Source organism: Molossus molossus, unplaced genomic scaffold (assembly GCF_014108415.1).
Source record: "Molossus molossus isolate mMolMol1 unplaced genomic scaffold, mMolMol1.p scaffold_m16_p_1, whole genome shotgun sequence".
Lineage (NCBI taxonomy): Eukaryota > Metazoa > Chordata > Mammalia > Chiroptera > Molossidae > Molossus > Molossus molossus.
In genome coordinates this window covers 202,459,038-202,478,528 of record NW_023425344.1, presented here as the reverse complement: position 1 = coordinate 202,478,528, position 19,491 = coordinate 202,459,038, and the positions used below count along the sequence as shown (strand labels likewise).

The 19,491-nt window shown below is 37.3% G+C and overlaps 1 protein-coding gene and 1 pseudogene across 7 annotated transcripts in view; both read left to right on the top strand.

Moving 5' to 3' along the window:
- Positions 1-19,491, top strand: part of DPP8 (dipeptidyl peptidase 8) — a 63,289-nt gene that overhangs the window by 26,196 nt on the left and 17,602 nt on the right. For 6 of the 7 annotated variants that reach the window (XR_004958964.1, XM_036256934.1, XM_036256940.1 and 3 more), the window contains 9 exons: positions 1,356-1,466; positions 2,624-2,752; positions 3,472-3,533; positions 7,718-7,818; positions 9,025-9,202; positions 10,030-10,189; positions 13,451-13,530; positions 18,554-18,706; positions 18,982-19,117. Coding sequence is in view for 6 of the 7 variants with exons in the window: in XM_036256934.1 (XP_036112827.1) it covers positions 1,356-1,466; positions 2,624-2,752; positions 3,472-3,533; positions 7,718-7,818; positions 9,025-9,202; positions 10,030-10,189; positions 13,451-13,530; positions 18,554-18,706; positions 18,982-19,117 (1,110 nt within the window). In the remaining variant the exon portion in view is untranslated. The remainder of the gene's footprint in view (positions 1-1,355; positions 1,467-2,623; positions 2,753-3,471; positions 3,534-7,717; positions 7,819-9,024; positions 9,203-10,029; positions 10,190-13,450; positions 13,531-18,553; positions 18,707-18,981; positions 19,118-19,491) is intronic. The other variant, XM_036256964.1, reaches the window with a different exon arrangement.
- On the top strand, positions 4,227-5,923 carry LOC118640737 (annotated as a pseudogene).

The following is a 19,491-nucleotide window of genomic DNA, read 5'->3' as shown; positions in this document are numbered from 1 at the left end:
ATAGGGTGTGGTTACATTTTCCAAAAATAAAATGTATACTTAAGATTTCATAAATTATGTTGTTTTTTTTTTAAAGCTTGTCTATAGTTTCACTATTTGGAGAAAACCACATTTGTTTTACATCCAAATACATTTTAAAATATATATTTGTGGCCCAGCCAGTGTGGCTCAGTGGTTGAGTGTTGACCCATGCACCAAGATGTTGCTGGTTCGATTCCCGGTCAGGGCATATGCCCAGGTTGTGGGACAAATCCCCATTGGGGGGTATGTAGGAGGCGACCAGTTGATGTTCTTTCTCATCGATGTTTCTATCTCTCCCTTTCCCTTTCTCTCTCTCTAAAATCAATAAAGGGAGAAAATTTTTTAAAAATAAAATATATATTTGTGTAGCATTATTATAAATGGAATCACAGTGTACATGCTATTTAGTAATATGCTTTTTTAAAATTCAAGGATATTATAAACATTTTCCCATGTCATGGAATCTTATATAATATGGCTTTGTGCTTTGATTTCTCTTGTTTTTGTTTGTTTTGTTTTGTTTTTTTATCCTCACCCGAGGACATTTTTCCATTTTTTGTTCAGGTAGAGTGGGAGGGAGAGAGAGGAATAGAGAGAGAGAGAGAAACATCGATGTGAAAGGAACACATCGAGTGGCTGCCACCCGCACAACCGACCAGGGCCGGGGACAAACTGCAGCCGAGGCACGCGCCCTTAGCGGGAACCGAACCCGGGTCTCTCAGGACCGCAGGCCGACTCTCTAACCGCTGAGCCAAACTGGCCAGGGCTGATTTCTCTTGTTTTTAAAGCACAAGTTCCCTTCTAACTATTTGCTGGAAACTTTTAAGTATAAAACAGTTCAAAGCTGAGCTGCTCTGTTTGAAAGGAAGGAAGGGGAGGAAGGAGGAATCATGAATGACACAATCTGTAAGACCCATTCTAGGTATAAAGATACACTTCTCTACATAGGAGAGTTATGAGTTAACGTGACTCTTTATGTGTGTTCTTTTTTCCATGATTCTAGCTAAATTGGAAAATAACATTTATGTAGCACATACGGTTCAGGCTTTGTTCTAAGTGCTTTATGTGAATTAATTAATTTAATTCTCATAACAACCGTAAAAGGTAGGTTCTTATTCCCATTTACAAATGGAACACTTCATTGGAATGAAATTGAGTGATTTGCCCAAAGTTAGTCAATATATGATGGAGCTCAAATTTGAATTCAGTTCGTTTGGCTTCAGAGTTTACCACTATATTTACTACAACTGCCTCTCAAACTGAATCATTCTGCTTTGTACCCATGAAAAGTTGGAGAACTTCCTGTGATAATTTTGCCTTTTATGTTTGTCTAGAGCTAGCCAACATGGAAGAGGATCCCAGATCAGCCGGAGTTGCTACCTTTGTTCTTCAAGAAGAATTTGATAGATATTCTGGCTATTGGTGGTGTCCAGAAGCTGAAACAAGTAAGGGGTTCAAAATAATATAGTTCAATTAAAGTATGATTTTCAACTACCAATTACTGAAGTGTACAGATTTTAAATCCTGATTAGTAGATTCTAGAGTGATGAAGATTAGATCCTACTACTAGTTATTTAGAATGTATAGTCTGAATTCTAATAAAAAACAATTGTATTGTGGTTCACTGGTTTAGGTCCTTCAGCCCCCCCTTGCCAATGTTTCATCTAGAAGCTGGTCTTGGTAATACTGGTCGCAAAATACAAAATACCATACCTTAATTAGTTATAGGATTGACTACGGAGTCTGTATGAACAGATTCCCCAATTAGTGTATGAATGGATCAGAAAAAAGGGCACAGATTCTCTTTTTTCTTGGTGAATTTACAACTGTTTTACTGCCTGAGAAACAGTTCTCTAAAGCAGTGGCTGACCATGACCCAGTGAGAAATGTACTTTACATTGTAGCCTAGTACATCGTATAATATACTATAGATATAAAACTAGAAAATACATTTTATGATTCAATACTCATTTGTAACATACTCATGTATATTTTTTCTGTTGGTTGTATTTTTTAAAATGCTGGTTATGACTTATTAATAGATTTTATGAGTCACTAATAGATTACAGCTAGCATTTGAACACTTCTCTAAAGGACCATGAAAAAATATTTATTTTTAAGCCATGACTTAGATTTGGACATTTTAAGATGTAAAATGATCTCATAATTGTATGTTAGAGCAAGATTTTGACATGAATTAGAGAAACCATTAAAAAAACTGGACTCTATTTAAATAGCATTTATTTCTTATAGGAAGTATTACAAATGTAATTAAATAATTCATTTTTCAATAAGGAATGCATGTTAATGTATGCAAGGACAAAGTCCTTCACATGTATTTTCCTGTTTAATTATATACATATACATAATTATCTTCAGTTTTTGCCCTCCAAAAGGAATTAATAGTTGTCAAGCAGTAAAAATGGCTTAACAGTACCTCACCTTGCTGCTACAAAGACTAGTGTAATTTTCATACACAAAAGGTAGTATATTTTATATAAAACTTAGTTTTCACTTGGGAAATACAATACTAGAGGGAACAGTCAGTTATGATTACTTTCTGGAATAATTCTAAATTTTCAATATTTAAATTCCTTTTAAGCTCCCAGTGGCAGCAAAATTCTTAGAATTTTGTATGAAGAAAATGATGAATCTGAGGTGGAAATTATTCATGTTACATCTCCTATGTTGGAAACAAGAAGGGCAGATTCATTTCGTTATCCTAAAACAGGTAACTAGATTCCATTGGCATTTATATTCACTCATTTCTACTTTCCAAACAAAAATCTCTGCAATCATCCAAAGTTATGGTCAACATTGGTTATTCACAACCTTAGTTAGTAAAGATGGGTCGTTAACTGTCACTGAAGTAGATTATTTAATTACAGGATGATCCTTTTTATTTATTTTCAAAAGTGAACTGCACAAAACTGGTTATTTCAAGGAATGAATAAAAAGGTGTCTTTGCTAGAAAATAAAATTTTAAGGGATTAAGTTCTTAATAAATTGGTAATTTTCCTCCCATTTTTCTCTCTACAGCATTTCGAAATGATACAAAATTTCCTGTTATTTTATACTAATTTTTATTTTTCAGCCTTTTAAATTTATTTATTTTTAATTGATTTTAGGGAGAGAAACATTAATTTGTTCTTCCACTTATTTATTCATTGGTTGATTCTTGTATGTGCCCTGAATGCAGATGGAACCCGAAACCTTGGTGTATCAGGATGACGCTCTAACCAACTGAGCCACCCGGCCAGGCAGCCTCTTTTTTAATACCTGTATTCAAAACTGTGAATTTGCGATGGAGTTCTGAGATTCTTGTGCACTAAAGCTCTGACTCTAATATTCTGACTGAACTAAAGTATAAAGAGGATTGATCTAGCAGAATTTCAGTAATTTTGGGTATACATTACTATATGTATGTCTTGTTTATGTCTCTTTCTAAAGGTACAGCAAACCCAAAAGTCACTTTTAAGATGTCAGAAATAATGATTGATGCTGAAGGAAGGGTAAGTATAAAAAGTTGACTTGATTTTTTGTGTGTAATTTGACTAGTCTAGTTAGTCCAGTGGAGATCTTAAGCACACTTTTTTTTTTAATCTTCACCTGAGGTTATTTTTCCTTTTTTTTTTTTAGATAGAGTGGAAGGGAGGGAGAGGGAGAGAGAGAAAGACATCACTGTGAGAGAGACACATCAATTGGTTGCCTCCTGCACGACCCCAACCTGGGCCAGGGATCAAACCACAGCTGAGGTACGTGCCCTTGACCAGAATCGAACCCGCAACTCTTTGGTCTGCAGACTGACACTATGTTTAACCTTTTGAGGAACTACCAAACTGTTTTCCAATGTAGCCATAGTACCTTATATCCCCCCAGCAGTGTGTAAGTTTTCCAATTTCTCCACATCCTTATCAACACTTGTTATTGTTCATCTTATTTATTATAGCCATCCTAGTGGGTTCGAAGTTGTATCTCATTGTGATTTTGATTTACATTTTCCTGATGGCTAATGATGTTGAGCTTATTTTCATCTGTTTATTGACCATTAATAAATCTTCTATAGAGAACTGTTTATTCAGATCCTTTACCCATTAAAAAATTTTTTTAATTGCATTGGCTAGACTTTTAAAGGAAAAAAGTTTACTTACCCAGGACTGTTTCACTAACATAAAAATAATATTTTAGGCTAAAATATAGGGAACTAGGGATGGGTTTCAGCTGCTGGGTGACCACATGGTGCTCCAGACCACTTCCAAACATGTCTACAAGTCAAAATGTTGCTCCCATCCCCCCAAGCTAAGTCCTCCAACCCCATTAGCCCCCAAGTTTTCTTTGACATGGACATCAGAGGTGAGTGAGTAGGTCGAGTTGTCTTAGAATTGTTTGCAGATATTGTACCTGAAACTGCAGAAAATTTTTGTGTGTTGTATACAGGAGAAAAAGGCATTGGACCCACTGCTGGGAAACCTCTCCATTTCAAAGGATGTCTATTCAGTCGAATTATTAAGAAATTTATGATTCAGCCCTGGCCGGTTTGGCTCAGCGGTTAGAGCGTTGACCTGCGGTCTGGAGAGATCCAGGTTTGGTTCCCACTAGGGACACGTACCTCGGTTGCAGTTTGTCCCCGGCCCTGGTTGGGTTGTGCGGGTGGCAACCACTCGATGTGTCCCTTTCACGTCGATGTTTTTCTCTCTCCCTCTCTCTCCCTCCCACTCTATCTGAACAAAATATCGAAAAATGTCCTCGGGTGAGGATAAATAAAAAAAATAAAATAAAATAAATTTTAAAAAATACTAAAAAAAAAAAAGAAAGAAATTTATGATTCAGGGTGGAGACTTTTTTTTAACCCAAGGACATTTTTCCATTTTTTGTTCAGATAGAGTGGGAAGGAGAAAGAGAGAGAGAACCATCGATGTGAAAGGGACACATTGAGTGGTTGCCACCTGCACGACCCAACCAGGGCCAGGGACAAACTGCAACCGAGGTACGTGCCCTTAATGGGAACCGAACCCAGGTCTCTCTGGACCGTAGTCCGATGCTCTAACCACTGAGCCAAACCGGCCAGGGCAGGGTGGAGATTTCTTAAATCAGAATGGGACAGGTGAAGAAAGTAATTACAGTGAAAAGTTTAAAGATGAACATTTCTGTTATAAGCACAACCAGAAGGGTTTATTGAGCATGGCAGATGCAGGCAGCAATACAAATGGTTCTCAGTTCTTCATCACAACAGTTCCAACTCATTTGGATGGGAAACATGGTATTTGGCCAAGTAATTAAAGGAATGGCTTGTGGCAAGAATTCTGGAAAATGTAGAAGTGAAAGGTGAAAAACCTGCCAAATTGTGTGTTACTACAGAATGCGGAGAATTGAAAGAAGGACGTGATTGGGGAGTATTCACAAAAGATAGTTTTGGCGACAGTCATCCAGATTTCCCCAAGGATGCAGATGGAGTTTTTAAAATGTAGATAAAATAATAATAACAGAAGACTTAAAGCATTGCAAATACTTTTTTCAAATCCCAGAACTGTGAGATGGTCCTTAAAAGTATATTCAGAGGTTTTAAGATATGTGGAAGGTTCAGAGGCTTTTAGTGAGAAAGCAGATAGATCATGGCTACAACCTGTAGCTTTAAGCTGCATGCTAACTATTGGTGCTTGTAAACTGAAGATGTCAAACTGGCAGGGAGCAATTGACAGTTGTTTGGAGGCTCTTGGAATAGACCCATCAAATACCAAAGCGCTGTACCATAGAGCTCAAGGATAGCAAGGATTAGAAGAATACAACTGATAAGAAAGCTCAGGTGATAGCACCAGAAGATAAAGCTATCCAGGTGGAATTTCTGAAATTCAAACAAAAGATAAAGGCACAGAAAGATAAAGAGAAGGCAGCTTTTGCATGATAAGGAATTCAATTATGCTTAAATATTACACACTGATGTATAAAGACAAAAAGAAAATTTAAGGGGTTTTTGTCTATTATGTATGATCCTAATATGTTTCCTTTGATATTTCAGTTCCCCGTTGTTTACAGTTTAGGAATACTGATATTAGTTAACTCTTTTTTTTTATTCTTTTAATCCTCACCTGAGGATATTTTTTCATTTATCTTCAGATAGAATGGGAAGGGGAGGGAAGGAGGGAGGGAGAGAAGGAGAGAGAAACATCCACACAAGAGAGACACATTGACTGCACAGTGCTGGCCAGGGCCAGGGCCGAACTGCAACCAAGGCTTGTGCCCTTGACCAGAATCAAACCCTCGACACTTTGCTCTGCAGGCCAACACTAACCGCTGAGCCAAACCAGCCAGGGCTATTGGTTCACTCTTTTTTTTTTCCTGTATTGATTTTAGAGAGAGAGGAAGTGAGAGGCAGAGAGAGAGAGAAACATTGATGAGAGAGAACATTGATTGGCCGTCTCCTGCATGCCCCCTGCCGGGGATTGGGCCCACAACCTGGGCATGTGTCCTGACCGGGAATCGAACCGGCGACCTCTTGGGGCATTGGTCAATGCTCAGCCACTGAGCCACACTAGCCAGGCTTGGATCACTCTTAATAAAAGTGTTACAAAGTGAAAAAATAAATAAATAAAAATAAAAATATAGGGAACTAGGAACTGCTATTTTTCATAGATACTAGAGTGACTAAAACATTTTTAGCAATAATTATCAATGGTCCTTTTAGTAAAAACTCATGGGAAAAGACTTAGTGCTAATTCCCTTTTTAAACTTTTATTTATTTACTTAAATTTTTTTTTTCTTTATTGATTTTATAGAGGAAGGGGGAGAGAGAGAGAGAAACGTCAATAAGAGAACATCGATTGGCTGCCTCCTGCATGCCCCCCACTGGGGATTGGACCCACAACCTGGGCATGTGCCCTGACTGGGAATTGAACCGGCGACCTCTTGGTACATGGGTCAATGCTCAATCACTGAGCCACACCAGCTAGGCTAATTTTATTTTTTAATTACAGTTTACATTTAATATTATTTTGTATTAGTTTCAGGTAAGACAGTCATATACTTTACAAAGTGGTTTCCCCAATATTTCAAGTACCCACCTGGCACTGTATACAGTTATTACAATATTATTTCATGTGCTGTACTGTACATCTCCATGACCACTTTGTGACTACCAATTCTTCTTCTTCTTTTTTTTTTTTTTATCCTCATCCGAGGACATTTTTCCATTTTTTGTACAGACAGAGTAGGAGGGAGAGAGAGGAAGAGAGAGAGAGAGAGAGGGAAACATCGATGTGAAAGGGACACATCGAGTGGCTGCCACCCGCACAACCAACCAGGGCCGGGGACAAACTGCAACCGAGGTACATGCCCTTAGCGGGAACCGAACCCGGGTCTCTCGGGACCGCAGGCAGACGCTCTAACCGCTGAGCCAAACCGTCCAGGGCCCAATTCTTCTTAATACCTTTACCTTTTTTACCCTGTCCCCAGCTTTATCTCCCGTCTCTGGCAACCATCATAGACTGTGCTAATTCTTGTAGTTAGAACTTTTTTAGGCATAAAGAGCCACCAGCATAAATTACCCACAACTGCTGGTTTTGCTATATCCTGTGTGCCTTTTTAAATGCCTGGGTCTGAAAAAGTATCATGTTACTAAAGAGAGTGATTTAAATAGACTAGTAAGCTAGTTATTTATGTAAGTCTTTTATAACTAGATTTCTTTTTTCTTTTTTAATAGATTATAGATGTCATAGATAAGGAACTAATTCAGCCTTTTGAGATTCTGTTTGAAGGAGTTGAATATATTGCCAGAGCTGGATGGACTCCAGAGGGAAAATAGTATGTATATTAAATTGTTACTTCTTTACAAACAATTTAGGATCCAGAACTTTAGAAATGTCTATGCTATTAGGTTGTCTTTCAGTTGGAGCTGCCTTCACATGTACATTTGCAGTGTTGTTATTTATTTGTTTATTTATTTTGTTAATCCTTACCTGAGGATATTTTTCCATTTCTAGATAGAGTTGAAGGGAGGGAGGGTGGGAAGAAGAGAGAGAGAGAGAGAGAGAAACATCAATTGATTGCCTCCTGCAGAACCTGACCAGGGCCGGGAATTGAACTTGTAACCCATGTACGTGTCCTTGACCAGGAATTGAATCCATGACTCTTCAGTCCGTGGGCCGATGCTCTAACCTCTGAGCCAGATCGGCCAGGGCTGCAGTGTTGTTCTTCATACACAAAGAATTTTTTTTTTAAGTGGACATTTGGATTTGTAATCCTATAAGCATAAGTACATAATGTTTTTTGTTTGTTTGTTTGTTTTTTGTTTTTTTTTATCCTCACCCGAGGATAAATTTTTCCATTTTTTGTTCAGATAGAGTGGGAAGGAGAGAGAGAGAGAAACATCAATGTGAAAGGGACACATTGAGTGGCTGCCACCCACACAACCCAACCAGGGCCGGGGACAAACTGCATCTGAGGTACGTGCCCTTAGCGGGAACTGAACCTGGGTCTCTCTGGACCACAGGCCGACGCTCTAACCACTGAACCAAACCGGCCAGGGCGGTAATGTTTTAATTGTCTCTTACTTAACCACTCACAGTTTCAGTTATTTGTGGTTAAAATAGTATGACTTTAAGGCTCACATGTAAGTGCATATTTTTTTATTGCATAATTTAAGCAAAAATATTTGTAGAGCCTTATGTGAAGAAAATTACATATGGTTCTGTCTAATGTAGACAACAGTTTTACAAGGCTGGCATTTGTTAACACTAGAGGGAGAAAACAATTTCAAAGGCCATCTGTGATTTTGGAAATATAAAGAAAAGCTCTTTAAAAAACTCTTTTCAAGTTTAACTTTAAAAAATAAAAGTAGAATAAGGTAATACTTTTAATTAGCATTTGTAAGGAACAATGTAATGTATACTAAAGCAATTTTTAAAATTATTAATACAGAAATATCGTGCTAGGGGAGAGAGTAGGGAAATATTCATTTTCTAAGAGCTTGCTTTATTTTTGGTGCTTTTCTCTTGTGTGTTTAAATAGTGCTTGGTCCATCCTGCTAGATCGCTCTCAGACTCGCCTACAGATAGTGTTGATCTCCCCTGAATTATTTATCCCAGTAGAAGATGATGCCATGGAAAGACAGAGACTCATTGAGTCAGTGCCTGACTCTGTGACGCCACTGATTATCTATGAGGAAACAACAGACATCTGGATAAATGTATGCCTGTTCTCCTGTACTTGGTTAAATATCTTAGCATGCTAAAGCATATAAAGTTTTATAGCAGACTATCAAAATGAATTTATAAACTCAAAGTAACCACAGATATTATTTGCTTAGTTTTAACATTTCAAATTGGAATGATGGTTCTAGAATAATGAAATGGTTGTAGATAGAAAGTAGATGCCATTGAAATGACATCTCCTTTGTTCCAGGACACATCAGATATGGAAAAACACAGCCTCATCAGTACCTCTAAGGGGGTCATAAGAGTCCTGTCTAGAAAAGGCTTTCTCTGTTGGTTGGCAGACTATACCAAAATATACCAATTTGGGTTGAATTTTGTCTTTTCCAATTTAGTGGGAAAAACTTAAGATACAAAATAAATAAGACCCATTCACTCCCTTGCTGAATATAAGCTTTATAAGACTCACTTAAAACAAACATCTGTTTTCTCTTCAACTGTTAGAATGTTTTCCTTTGGGAAAAAAAAGTTAAAATTTTTTCCTCATCATTTCTGTAATAAGATTTATATCCTTAAGCTTTGTGCCATGTATCAAAGGATTAGAGAAATGGTGAGTAAAAAAAGCATTTGGCATTTTATCTCCATTTGGAAACATTTATTTCTCAATGGATGGAGTCTTTGACTAAATTAAGATAAACCTGAAAGGCCCAGGCAGAATCATAATTGTAAATATACTATAGCCCGTAGCACCAACAGTTATTTATACTTCATAGTATGTTCATGAAATCTCTCTGTAGCTTAATTGAATTGTTTATGTATATTTTATTAATGTGTATAGTAAATTAAGCTGTTCATTTTACAGATCCATGACATCTTTCATGTTTTTCCCCAAAGTCATGAAGATGAAATTGAATTTATTTTTGCCTCTGAATGCAAAACAGGTTTTCGTCATTTATATAAAATTACATCCATTTTAAAGGAGAGCAGATATAAACGATCCAGTGGTGGGCTACCTGCCCCAAGTAAGAAATCCTTTTTTATTTGAAAAAGAAAAAATGTTGGGGGCAGAAGGTGGGAGGGACAGGATAATGTATTGTCTCTCTTATATACTTTATAAACATCAGTGCTGCTTTATTAAACTCAATACGTAAACTAAAATAAATATGTGCATGTATAAAGACATAGGACAAAGATGTTTTGCTTTGTTTCTGCGAGTATATTTATTTTAATACTTGCAATCCCTAATTGGAAAATTACATTCCAGGAGTTGAGTTGGCATCTACTCTACCATCTTGCCTGTACCCAGTAGGACAAAGTTCTTGATAGATGTATCATAAACTATTAATAGTGGGTAATCTCTGGGTAGTGGGTTACTTATTTTTACTTTCTACTTTTGCCTTGACTGTAATTTTTAATTGGTTCAAGTGAACCCATATCATTTTTAGATTTAAAAAGCTATTTTTTAAATATCATATAGTTATTAGATATTTTTACATACAAGGTTTTTTAATACTGTTGCCATCTACACTGAAGTTTATTTATAGTGAAATTAATTTTTGTGTCAGCTGAAGTTAATTTCTCTTGAAAAGGTGATGGCTTTTTTCTGGGAAATATAATACAGAATGGATAGAGAAGCCTAGAAAAAGTGAAAATGGTACATTAAATCCTGGGTTTTTTAAAAAACTGAGTTGAGTTTTCTACTTTAATAATACAGAATTCATTTTGAAATACTAAGCACTTAATGATGTTATGTTATGTACTTGTAATTTGTAATTTAACAGACTCAACATAGCCATTTTTAAAAATTATAAAATATACATAACAAAATTTACTATTTTAACTATTTTTAACTGTTTAATGGCATTAAATATATTAATATTGTTATGCAACCATCACCACCATCTGTCTATCTCTAGAACTTGTTTCATCTTCCAAAATTGAAACTATCCAATAAATATCCAATTTAGTGGAAAATAAATAACTCCTCATTCCTTCATTCTCCTCAGGCCCTGGCATCTACTTTTTGTATCTGTGAATTTGACAATTCTAGATAACCCCATTCAAGTGGAATCATACAATATTTATCCTTCTCTGATTGGCTTATTTCATTTAGCATAATGTTCTTAAGGTTTGTCTACATAGCATGTGTCAGAAAGTCTTTTTTTTAAGGCTGAGTAATATTCTGTTGTGTGTATATACCACATTTTATTTATCCATTCATCTGTCCATGGACTCTTGGATTGCTTCCTCATTTTGGCTATTATGAATAACGTTGCTATAAACATGAATGTGCAAATATCTGTTTGAGACTTTGCTTTCAACTCTTTTGGGTGTATACCCAGCAATGAAATTGCTGGATCTTATGGTGATTCTAATTTTAACTTTTGAAGAACTGTCATATTCTTTTCCATAGTGGCTGCACCATTTTCTATTCCCATTAGCAGTGCGTGAGTGTTCCAGTTTCTCCTTGCCAACACTTGATATTTTCTGCTTTTTTGGTGTTTGTTTTTTTAATAGCCATCCTAGTAGATATGAAGTGGTATGTCTTTATGGTTTTGATTTGTATTTCCCTAATGACTAGTGACATTGTGCATCTTTTTATGTGCTTATTGGCCATTTGAATATCTTTGGAGAAGTGTCTGTTTGAATCCTTTGCTGAGTGTTTAATTTGGTTGGTTGTTTTTTCAACATGGCCTTTTGAATATTCTTATTTGGGAAACAGCTACATCTTAGGACTAGCAAAATAAATACTACCTATGATTATTCCTTTCCTTAGACTAATTTAAAAAAAAACAGGCAAGATCTTATATATCTAAGATGAAGAATTTCTTCCCTGAGAGCCTTAGTTTAATGTGTCCCTTAGTGTGAAATTGTGCTACCAATTCCTCTATTATTTAGAAATTAAATCCAATTATAGAATTCCAGAAAGTTTAGAAGTGTAGTGAGGAAGACTGGTCAGAGAGCTGTGAATAGTAGTTAATTAACTAAAATACTTTGGGGACAATAATAAACAGACAGGAACTTAAAAGAGCTGTTGTTACTTCATTTAATATTTGTCTCAGAACACCTAGACCCTGTTCCCTCTCAGTGTCTATTTCTGGGCCCCTCAATTTGTGTACCTCTTCCTTTCCCTCCTTTTTTCTTAGTCTTTCTTGCTCTAAGTCTTCCTACTTTTCCTTAATGTCCACTTTATTTTTCTCCTTCTTTCTCTTTTCTTCCTTAAGTGGCTATAATGTAAAACAATTAGGACTTGTATATATATTTAAAGTACTAGGTTGAGTTTTTATATCTAAGAAAAAGAAAGTAAGTCCATTTTTAAAACTTGAGTGGGACTAGTTAAGATCCTCTACCATCTTACCATCTCCACCTGTCCTCGGCTGTCACTTCCACAGCCATAGTTAGCACAGCTAGGCAAAGAGAAATAGTTTACCTTTTTAACCTCCTCCTTAAACCCGTGAGAGAACCTCATCTACCAAGACAGAATCTCATCAAGACAAATAGGACATGTTGGCCTTTAATATGGTAATGCCAATTTATTTTTTGGCAAATGAAGAACAATTATATTAAAATTTCCCCCTTATGGTATTTTTTTTTTTACAAATTAAAAAAAAAAATTTTTTTTTCTTTATTGATTTTTAGAGAGAGAGGAAGGGAGAGGGAGAGAGATAGAAACATCGATGAGAAAACATTGACTGGCTACCTCCTGCATGCCCCCCAACTGGGGATTGGGCCCACAACCTGGGCATGTGCCTGACCAGGAATTGAACTGGTGACCTCTTGGTGCATGGGTCGATGCTCAACCACTGAGCCACTCCAGCAGGGCTATGGTTTTTTGTTTTGTTTTATTTTTAGTAGTATGTTGCATTTCTAGAAGAAATGTCTTGTTGACTATTAGACTTCTTTGTCTAACCTAAGGTCTGCGAACACCAGTGTTTTTAGTTCCTTTCTGGCTTTGCCATGAGAGTCTATTTTGCTTTTTCACTTTATTTACATAGATCATTCCATATTATTCCAGGATATTATGAAGACTCATAACTTGGATATTTTATAACAGTAGATCTTTTTTTTTAATTAAGGTATAATTTACATAACATTAAAATTAACCATTTTTAAATGAATGGTGGCATTTAGTATATTCACAGTGTTGTGCAACCAACCACCTCTAACTTGAAATTTTTAATGTACCTTTTTGGAAAAAAAAGATTTTAGAATGCTATTCTTTATTTTTTCATTTCCTTATAGTCTGGTGTAAATTACTGAATTATAACTATATTTATCTTTAGGTGATTTCAAGTGTCCTGTCAAAGAGGAAATAGCAATTACCAGTGGTGAATGGGAAGTTCTTGGCCGGCATGGATCTAATGTATGTTCTTTTATTCTGCTGATATGTTTGGTCAATGTCTGCTTTTTGTATACAGTACTAAAAATCAATAGTACAACTTCATATGACTCTAGCATTTTGAAAATACTGTGTTTGGGCCTAAAAGAATTCAAATTGTTGGAAAAGAAGTATCTTTAAAAATCTCACCCATTTGCCCTGGCCAGTTTGGCTCAGCAGAAGAGTGTCGGCCCACGGACCAGAGAGTCCCGGGTTTGGTTCCCGATAAGGGCACGTACCTCAGTTGCAGTTTGTCCCCGGCCCTGGTTGGGGTTGTGTGGGCGGCAGCCACTCGATGTCTCTCTCTCACATCGATGTTTCTCTCTCTTCCCCCCTCTCTCCCTCCTGCTCTATCTGAAGATAAATGCAAAAATGTCCTCAGGTGAGGATAAAAAAATTTTTAAAAATCTCACCCATTTTATAGTCCTGGTATTAGGTGTGTGCTGGTTACTACAGGTCACCGTTTTCAAATATTGTCTTGCTACTTAATAAGGAAAGGGCTACTCCATACTTCTCAAGTCTAGCAAAAATTGTAAATTAAGGTACAATTTGAAAACTACTTTTAAATCTCTTACAAACTATTTGTGTCATTTCTGCATTAGAAATTACACTTACTGTTTCTGAGGTAGTAATTCTTTTTCATTCACCTATTCATCTTATCTCACAAATTTAAAATTTCATCCACCATCTGCAACGAGTGATAGATACTTATACAGAGTGTGGACTGATAGGAAAAGGAGAGAAATCCACCCTGTTTCACTCTCAGCATGTAGCTTTCTGTGGTTATTCAGTGAATTCTAAATATTTTCTTTTGTCTTTCATAGTACCTTATTTTGTTTCAACTTTCAGTTAGGTGGTCAGTTTCATGAGATCTCTAAGCACTCCATCCTTTATACTTGTGATACATACAGTTAAGTTGATGTATACTACCAAGATTTAGTGAAGGCTTATGATTTCCTCAAATTGATTTGGAGATTTATTGAAGGATTGTGTATACTGGCTACTAAGAGAAGTCACTCATAGTCCAAATAAAGATCCAGGTCTCAGGTTTGTTTTTGTTGGTAAAAACTATAGAATATCATAGGCAACCTTTAAAGTCTAATTTTCACTGAGAGACTCACATGGCCTTCTGATTATATGTCCAAATAAAAGTTTTTTCTGTTTAGAGACCTTGGATATTATTGTCAACTGAGAACAATCTTATTGTGGAATTCTAAGTTTTGATAACAAAAATTACACTAATATAAACTTCATGCAGTGTAATGGTTGGATAATACCTAGGGAACCCCCAAAATTGTATTTATGTAGCGCTGAACTTTATTTGGGCAACCTAAATGTCTTTATTACTTGCCAATATGTGCATCAACTTTCTTCTTTGTTTATGTCATGCTTATTTAGGTCATGTGTTTATATCTCTCTTACTCTTTTATTTTTCCTCTATCCTTGCTTTTTTACTTTGTTAATCCTTACCCGAGGCTATTTTTGCTATTGATTTTGTTTTTTGGTTTTTTTTGGGTTTTTTTTAGAGTGTAAGGAGGGAGGGAGGAGGAGACAGAGAAAGAAACATTGATGTGACAGAGACACATCACTTGGTTGCCTCCCACACAAGCCCCAACCAGGCCGTGGATCAAACCTGCAACTCAGATGTGTGCCCTTCACCAGGAATTGTACCTGTGACCCTTAGGTGCAAGGGCTGATGCTCTTAACCATTGAGTCACACTGTCCAGGGTTTTTTATTTTTCGTATGTTTTTATTGATTTTTTTGAGAGGGAAAGGGGGAAAGAGAGATAGAAACAGTGATGTGAGAAACATCAATCAGCTGCCTCCTGCATGCTCCTCACCAGGAATCAAGCCCACAACCCTTGCATGTGCCCTGATTAGGAATCGAACCCAGACCTCTCAGTCTGGGACGACGCTCAATCCATTGAGCCACACTGGCCGGACAGAGCTATTTCTTTTTAAGTGACTTTTTTCCTACCTTTGCTCCCACCCAAAGATTCCTAGTGGCAATAATTGAGTAAGGATATAAGACTTTTAAGTCCATGTGCCCCTTACTTTTGAGGAGTGAGTCTCAAAGTATGGTCCTTGGACCAGCAGCATTGCATCAGCATCACCTGGGGACTTTTTAGAAATGCAAATTCTTGGGCCCACCCCAGACCTCCTAAACCAGATCTGTGGTGGTGGGACTCTGCATAATAGCCCCTCATGTGATTCTAATACTTTTGTTAAATAAAGTAGTTACTTGAAATAAAGAAAAGAACCATCAAAGTAGGGGGTGAGGAATTAACCAGTTGCTTTTTCAAATTTGAAAGGCCTGATTTTCAACTACTAGGTCAAGAGCAGAACCAGTCCCAACCTTTTGCACAGATTAACACATACCTGTGAAGTTTCATAAATGTTTGTTCTGCTATTGCCTATCACTCGTACCCTTTTCGTGTATGTCATATATAGAATCTAAAGTGGCTTTATTTTTGTATCCATGTGTGCTTAAAAATGTTTAATGATGAAGAAGAAGCTTCCTGAAGAAAACGTGGCATTTAGAAATACTTGCTTTTAACCTGGCTGGTGTGGCTTAGTGGTTGAGCGTAGACCCATGCACCAAGAGGTCACTGGTTTGATTCCTGGTCAGGGCATATGCCTGGGTTGTGGGCTCTATCCCCAGTTGGGGGCGGGAGGGAGCATGCAGGAGGCAACCGATCAGTGTTTCTCTCTCCCTCTCTCTCTCTCTAAAAATCAATAAATAACATATAATTTTTTTTTTATCCTCATCCGAGGACATTTTTCCATCTTTTCTTCAGATAGAATGGGAGGGAGAGAGAGAGAAGAGAGAAACATCGACGTGAAAAGGACACATCGAGTGGCTGCCACCCGCACGACCAACAAGGACCAGGGACAAACTGAACCGAGGTACGTGCCCTTAGAGGGAACTGAACCCGGGTCTCTCTGGACCTCAGGCTGATGCTCTAACCGCTGAGCCGAACCAGCCAGGGCCATACAATTTTTTATTTTAATTTGCTTTTAGAAATGTATCTGTTTTCTTTGGTCTATGAAAAATTATGAATTTTACTAAACTTGTTTGAGTAGGCTAGTAAAAGATTTTTTAAAGAAAAAAATAAAAGCCATTTATTTAAAATCTTGTGAGTTGAGGAGAATATTAAATAAATTAATCTGTGAATTTACTTGCAAATTTTTTGAGTTCTGAATGAAGACTTAAAAGATCTTATCCAGCCCTGGCTGATGTGACTCATTTGGTTATGTGTCATTCTTCTGTGTACCGAAAGGTCACCAGTTCAATTCCTGGTCAGGGCACATTGCCCAGGTCTTGGGCTCCATCCCTGGTAGCAGTTTGTGCAGGAGGCAGCCGATCTATATTTCTGCCTCACATTGATGTTTCTCTCTCTCTTCTTATCTCTAAAAAACAATAAAAACATATTTTTATCATTTTTGTTTTAATCCTCACCAGAGGGTATTTTTCCATTGATTTTCAGATAGAGTGGTGGGGGGAGAGAAACAACAATACAAGAGAGACTCATCGATTGGCTGCCTCCTGCATAAACCCAACCAGGGCCAGGGATCTAATAGAAACTGAGGCACTGCTCCTGACCAGAATTGAACCCACGACTCTTTGGTTCTCAGGCCATCACTAACTGCTGAGCCAAACCAGCCGGGATAAAAACATATTTTTTTTAAAAGATCTTATACATACTTATTTATAAATTATACCAGTATTGTAACTAGTATTGAGTTTAATTATTCCCAACCCAATAGATAAAACACTTTTATAGATTTCTACAAAAGATCAAAAAGTACTAAGATAATACTGCACTAAGAAATATATACGATGGTAAAATTAGACTCTGTTAATTGTACATGAATGGTTGACCTAAGCTGCAATATAGCTGTTATTTTTCTTGTAGAGAGTTGTCGTTTTCATGGACTAATTCTTGTGTTTTAAGAAAAGCACATATTCTGACCATATAGGAAACTCTCTACCAATACTGTGCAACTCTTACATCCTTTTTTCTTCTGTGCATAATCTATTCTTAGCTATAAGTCGTAAACAAAATGGACAGGTTTATTAACATTTGTGGAAATTTTTTTTTATTTATTTTATTTTTTTATTTTTATTTTTTATCCTCACCCGAGGACATTTTTTGTTCAGGTAGAGTGGGAGGGGGAGAGAGAGAGAGAGAGAGAGAGAAACATCGATGTGAAAGGGACACATTGAGTGGCTGCCACCCGCACGACCGGGGACAAACTGCAACCAAGGTACATGCCCTTAGCGGGAACCGAACCCGGGTCTCTGGGGACCGCAGGCTGATGCTCTAACAGCTGAGCCAAACCGGCCAGGGCGGAAATTTTTTTTTTTAAAAGAGGCATAAGCCCTGGCCGGTTTTGCTCAGCAGTTAGAGCGTTGGCCTGCTGTCCTGAGAGACCTGGGTTCTGTTCCCGCTAAGGGCACGTACCTCGGTTGCAATTTGTCCCTAGCCCTGGTTGGGTCGTGCAGGTGGCAGCCACTCGATGTGTCCCTTTCACGTCGATGTTTCTCTCTCTCTCTCCCTCCCACTCTACCTGAACAAAAAAATGGAAAAATATCCTCGGGTGAGGAAAATAAATAAATAAATAAATATTTTAAAAGAGGCATAAGTCGCCCTGGCTGGTTTGGCTCAGTAGTTAAAGCATTGGTTGCAGACCAAAGGGTTGCGAGTTTGATTCCTGGTCAGGGGCACATACCTGGATTTGATCCTCATCCCCATTTGGGGTTGTGTGGGAGGCAACTGATCGATGTGTCTTTCTTACATCAATATTTCTCTCTCTCCCCGCCCCCCTTCCTTCTAGTCTATCTAAAAATAAATGGAAAAAATAACAATTAAAAATAAATAAATAAAAAGGCACAAGTCAAAGGGTGACTCACGTGATTCTGAAGAAAACTGGGAATTGTTGGGTGAATTACTGACCTTGCCATGGTCATGCTAACACTGATTTTATGTTGTTGTTATTTTGTCAGATCCAAGTTGATGAAGTCAGAAAGCTGGTATATTTTGAAGGCACCAAAGATTCTCCTTTAGAACATCATCTGTACGTGGTCAGTTATGTAAATCCTGGAGAAGTGACAAGGCTGACCGACCGTGGCTTTTCCCACTCTTGCTGCATGAGCCGGGTATTAAGTCCCTGTTTGAAAAGGGTTTTCTGTCATGTAAAAAACCTCTACTCTTGTGATACTTCTTTGAGTAAGATGAAAATTAGTGAAATTGGCTTGCAGAAGCCTGATTCTCTTAGGAAAAACTTTCAAAAGTTTAGCCTTAACTTCAGCATTGTGTATGTACATTAAATGGTCAGACTCATACTTCTTCAGTGGCATCACTGCAGATGTAGGAGCAGATAACCTTTGTTACTGTTCCCTGGGAAAAAATTAACTGTTTCTTTTTTCTTTAGCATTGTGACTTCTTTATAAGTAAGTACAGTAACCAGAAGAATCCACACTCTGTGTCCCTTTACAAGCTATCAAGTCCTGAAGATGACCCAACTTGCAAAACAAAGGAATTTTGGGCCACCATTTTGGATTCAGCAGGTACTCATTTTCTTGAACCTGATCTTAAGTAATATAATACATTGGTATTCTAAAACTTATGTAATATGTCTACATTCCCATCTCTCACTACCACCTGTTCCTAAGCTGCTGGGTTTCTGATTGATCCCACCCCTCCTATTCTGTCAACTACTGAGTAATATGGGTTACCTTCCACTCTAGGCAGGAGCAAGTCTGGAAGGCCTTTTTGAAAACAGGACTAAAATAGCCACTATTCAGTTTATCAACCAGGAAGCTATTTACTATGGATGCATTCCCTGATAAACAAATGAACTTGAAGATAATGTGCCCTGAACTAGTAATAATCTTTGAGCATTGAAGCTGAAGCTTTAGGGAATTAACCAGCTTGTAGCTTT